Source organism: Frankliniella occidentalis, unplaced genomic scaffold (assembly GCF_000697945.3).
Source record: "Frankliniella occidentalis isolate FOCC.00 unplaced genomic scaffold, Focc_3.1 Scaffold21, whole genome shotgun sequence".
NCBI classification, from domain to species: domain Eukaryota; kingdom Metazoa; phylum Arthropoda; class Insecta; order Thysanoptera; family Thripidae; genus Frankliniella; species Frankliniella occidentalis.
The window spans coordinates 2,426,681-2,431,373 of NW_026267151.1; the positions used below are offsets into that span (position 1 = coordinate 2,426,681).

A 4,693-nucleotide genomic window follows, 5' to 3' on the forward strand; every position below is an offset into this window, starting at 1 on the left:
GGGGGGGGGGGTTCGTGACCCAGGTCAGTGGCGGCGGCGCCAGCACGTCAGCCTCTGCAGGGGCGAAGGGGTGCAGCCGCAGCTCGGCTGGGGAATGTTGAGGGGGGGGGAGGGGGCGGACGCGAACGGAGAGCAGCGCAAACAGAAAGGCGTGAGGCTTAAGCGCGCCAAAGACCCCGACGCCGGGAAGGCAGCTCAGGCAAAAGGGGTAGAAGTCTGCAGCAAAGCCTCAAAGAAACACGTGGGGTTTGCTGGGGAGGAGGGGGAGGGGGGTGCAGGGTTGGCGAGCCCCCCGCATCCTCTCCAGCGCCGGCGCAAGGAGACTTTCATCAAGCCCGTTATCAAGAGCCAAGTCAAGAGAGGTCAGGTCACCTGCACCTACTAGTGCTTGTCATCGATGTACAGGTTTGTGAGTCCGCCGTGGACCACATCATCCTGCGTGAGAAGTGCATGGAAGCACGGTTCCCGAGGGCAACCACCATGCACCGATTCCCCTCCGCGAAGCGCACGGGGTTTTTGAACAACTACTGAGCAGCGCCGGGGTCCCCCTGGAGGGAAGACCCGCAGGTTGTGTGTCGCACGCAGGACTCGCTCCACCGCATATCGTCTGGGAGACAAACGGGACTGCAATCAGCGGATGGCTCGGGCTGCAGCGCGTTAGCCACAGCCAGTGCGCCCGGGACAATGGCGCGCGCTCTAGGTCTAGCCGGTCTAGTGCAGCCCATAGCGCGGCGCAGCGACAGATGTCTAGGATAGGGCGGGGCACCATACTCGCTGATCAGATCTGCACCGCGACGCACTGCGGGGGGCGCGCGTGCGGCGGCGCGGGGACGACGACGTCAACGCCGAGCCTGCGAGCTCTGCCCTGGCAGCAGCCCCGCCCGCGCCCTGGCCAAAAACTCGCTCCGCGGCGGGCGCAACTCGTCGCGATACAAGCGGCAAAAGAGGGTGAACAAAAGAGGAGGAGCGATGCCACCGCCGCCGCGCACCGCCGCCGCGCACCGCCGCCGCGCACCGCCGCCGTGTGCTTCACTCGCGAATGAGCCAATCTCGCGCTTTTGGCGGCGGCCGCGCGCCGGTCCCACACACAGAGGGGCGCCCGCGGCCCGGGCCAGGGCGGCTGGGCTGGGCCGGCGCATCGCGCGGCAGCGCACCCCTTTGAAGCACTCACCTCACTCTCCGCCCGCGACGCGACGCTAAGCGCCTGGAGTGCGTACTACAAAGTACTACTACGCGCTTTGGGGCCTCCGCTCCCCGACGCGACTCGAGTCGGAATGCTAGATTAGACTGCGTTTTAAAAAAATCGCGAAAAAAATATTTTAAGATAAAATTTAAATAAGCCCTACAGTAAAAGTAAATGTATTTTGTTTGTATGTGTGTGTGTCGTTCGTGTTGAGTTGTTGCACGAGCACGCACTGCCAATGGCGACGCCCCTATCGGAGGTGGATGGAGGTGTTCAGTGAGTAATAAGTGTGCGCGGTGATAGCGAGCTATCGGCGGGTAATGCACTTGGCGGGGGTAGCGCCGCTGATCGTGTGAAAGCCAGAGCTCCGGTGTGATCAATCGGCCGCGATAGCGCCACGTCACGAGGCACTCACGCAGCACTTAGATCCGCACGACGCGCTATGCGTTCTCTTCAAGTGACTGGGACTCATATGCCCGGCCCGGCCCGTCAAAAGGGTTCGGGGGCGCAACTCGCCCGGGGCCCGCGCCCCGCCAGCCCGCCGCGGAGGAGGAACGTCCGACCCGGACCAGCGCAACGAGTCCGCTCGAGTGTCACGACAGCTTATCCCCGGGACCCGGGCTAGAGGAGGGGGGGGGGGGGGGGAGTCCCGTCTGCCCGTCGAGTCGACCGCCCGTCCTCGCTGTCGTCCCTTTTTCGCGAATGATAAGTGCCGCCGAGTGCCTTTTGAAACATGAATAACTGCGACACGGCTGCCTCGCGTGCCGCCGCGCACTGGAGAGCGTCTGCTCCCCTCCGTCCCCTCCCCTCCCCCTGCTCACCGTTAGCTCATAGTGCCCCTCCCCTCTCTCCTCCAGGATCTCTCCTGCCCCCCCCATTCCCTCACCGTGTGGTAACTCCAGAGGGGCCGCGAAAGGGTCGGACCAGGGCGGCTTTGGTCAAGCTCCTGTCCTGGTCTGGGTAGGCAACCCAACTTACGCGCGAGCTCGGTGGGGCGCCTAGCAGCAAAGCCGGCTCGCTAGAAGCTCGCCGGCCTGGCAAGGCCGTGGCACGGCAGAGGCATCTAGGCAGCTGATTGATCAAATCGAAGCCAAGGCCTCTGAGGTAGAGCCTACTCGGGAGGCAACGGCCGAGGAGTGCTTAGCTCGAGAACCGCGTGCCGTTAGTCCACTTCCAGTTCGGGTCAAAGATCGTCGCCTGCTAGGAGCAGGCGGGGGCGCGTCGGCAAAGTCTCTTTCTTGACCGAGTGGGTCGTGTTAACTAACCGCGGATCTGGACGTCCAAAAAGACTCACCGGTTCCGGCGCCGCAGGCTCCTTGTGCGTGGGGTCGATGGGGACGGCGACGCCGCCACCGGGGAAGGACTCGTCCGTCGACATTTCCGGTTTGCTGTAGAGTGCGGTGTAACTCTGTCTATCGGCGAGACTGCAGTCTGACACGAACAGGCCGAGGAGCGAATCCATGCCACATCTGCCGCGAACACATGTGTCTTCTTTTCATAATGAGACAACTGCCTGCCACGCGTGCGGGCCGGACGGGCGGGGGCGTTTGTTTGTCCTCGTCGCTCTCGTTGTTACCCGCCCATAGGTAACCGGCGGGCCGCCGCGGTGTGGCGCGAGTGTTTAAATTGAGCGCGGTGGAGCACCCTGGCTAGGAAGGGTGTCCCACACAAAATGAAAGTTTTAGCATGACTTGGGTATGGTTCCATATCTCGGACTTGGACCGAACGGCGTGACTTGTTTGCACCAGCTGCGTTCGGTACGAATCCAAGATTGTGTACCATAAAGTCGCGCTCGAATTTTCATTTTGGGACGCCGTAAACCAGGCCCGACAGAGCGCTAGCTAGCCCGTGATAGAGTGCTTGGGTGGGGAGCTGGAGAGCACAGCCGTCGTAGGCACAGCGGTGGCCACACGTGTGCGATGGGTTGCCTAACCCGAGGAGCGTGGAGCATGAAAGTCAGAGCGCGGCGAGGCCGAGGACGTAGTCTGTTGGTCTAATTTCAATGGTAGGGTTCAGAAAATTTCTAAATTCCTTGTTTCACCCTTTTATTTTTAATTCAGGAAACGACAAGACATAGGAAATGTTTGGTGACAGAATATACTGGAATTGATACTTAGAATGGAACTGTGTCATATAAAACAAGTACAGAGAAATGATGAAAGACAAAGATGGAAAGGATAATTTAGTTGAATTAAATAAATACAAGAAGGGTCAGTCAGGTTTTCAGTCTTAAATGTGAACTTAGGTATAATTTATAGATCGAAATTGTGCAATAATATTTTGTTTACTTTGGAGTAGAAGGCAAAATAAATAAAACAAAATAGCACAGGAAGAGGGGCTGGTATCATCGACGCACAGAAAAATCTATAAACGTAAAATCTGAAATTGGTTTCTCAAATTTGAAATCCACTTTGTCAATTCTTGATTTGGGGCTTCCAGTTTTCTGAAGCCAAGATTTCCTGAAATAAGAATGCAAAAAACAGACGTACTTCATCAGCCAATAAAAATTAATTTTCTTGTAGAATTATCCTTTTTTGGTGTCTTGTACAGTTGAGATGAGACAATAGGGAATAAAATACGCAATGTTGTAATTTGGTAAAGTCTATGTATATCACAATTGCAGGGAAAAGATAATAATCAAGCAAAATCAACGCCGAATTTCAAACGAGGTAAAAGTATATGATTCAATCTCTTTAACGTTTCTAAATTCGGCCTTGTCAATACTTGATTCAGGGCTACCAGTCCGTTGCAACCAATATTTCCTGTTATAAAAAGTTTGTGTTTGAAATCTTTGATAAAAGAATGAGGTACGGTACAGTAAAGTAGTACATACATACATTTTTTCAACTTGCTGGACTTCCCCTTCAAGCTGTCCTAAAACTGTGCCTTTGGGTGTGTTCATACACCAACCACGTAAACCCAGCTCCTTACCCTGCTTTTGGGTGTACTGAAAAAGACAGATGATTTGGATTTCTTCAATAGTTATTTCTAAATATAGTTTCATTTACTGTGTTGCGTAAAGAAAAACACCCTTGGTCAGTTATACTCAAATATGAAATACTTCTTTGACTCACCTTTCGGAAGAAAACACCTGAGAAAAGAGTTTAATGTCAAGAATTAGTGGGCCACATTGTAATGAGAAATATGAATTATATTTTCCGACAATATAATGCCAGAAACTTCTATAACCTCTACCTCTGTAGTAATAAACAGTATCTTATTCAGAAAACAAACCTTGAACACGTCCATACACCTCGAATTCAAGACTCAGGAGTTTAGGCGACGCCATTGAGGCAAATTGGATGGCAATCAATAAAAAGAGCGTTAGAGGCACCACAAAGTAACCAAAATTCATTAATGGTAACCAACGACAACATAAACAAAAACTGACGGCTAGCAGAAGACAGACGACGATACAGTTGCAGCAACCATAAACCAGAAAACCTATTTTATTTTGTTTAATGTTAAAGTAAATTCGTACGAAAACTAAAATCAAAAATATTTTTTACA

The 4,693-nt window shown here is 53.4% G+C and overlaps 1 protein-coding gene across 4 annotated transcripts in view; it reads right to left on the reverse strand.

Moving 5' to 3' along the window:
* Positions 1-3,211: 3,211 nt before the first annotated feature.
* Positions 3,212-4,693, reverse strand: part of LOC113216734 (acylphosphatase-2-like) — an 11,463-nt gene continuing 9,981 nt past the window's right edge. Inside the window, exons 1-4 of one of the 4 annotated variants that reach the window (XM_026436547.2) lie at positions 4,418-4,600; positions 4,258-4,274; positions 4,021-4,130; positions 3,212-3,642 (exon numbers count right to left, since the gene is read on the reverse strand). In XM_026436547.2, the coding sequence (XP_026292332.1) occupies positions 3,528-3,642; positions 4,021-4,130; positions 4,258-4,274; positions 4,418-4,538 (363 nt within the window). In that variant the 5' untranslated portion in view covers positions 4,539-4,600 and the 3' untranslated portion in view covers positions 3,212-3,527. Of the gene's footprint in view, positions 3,643-3,768; positions 3,946-4,020; positions 4,131-4,257; positions 4,275-4,417; positions 4,601-4,693 lie in introns of those variants that run through there. The other 3 variants (XM_026436546.2, XM_052264717.1, XM_052264714.1) reach the window with 3 other exon arrangements.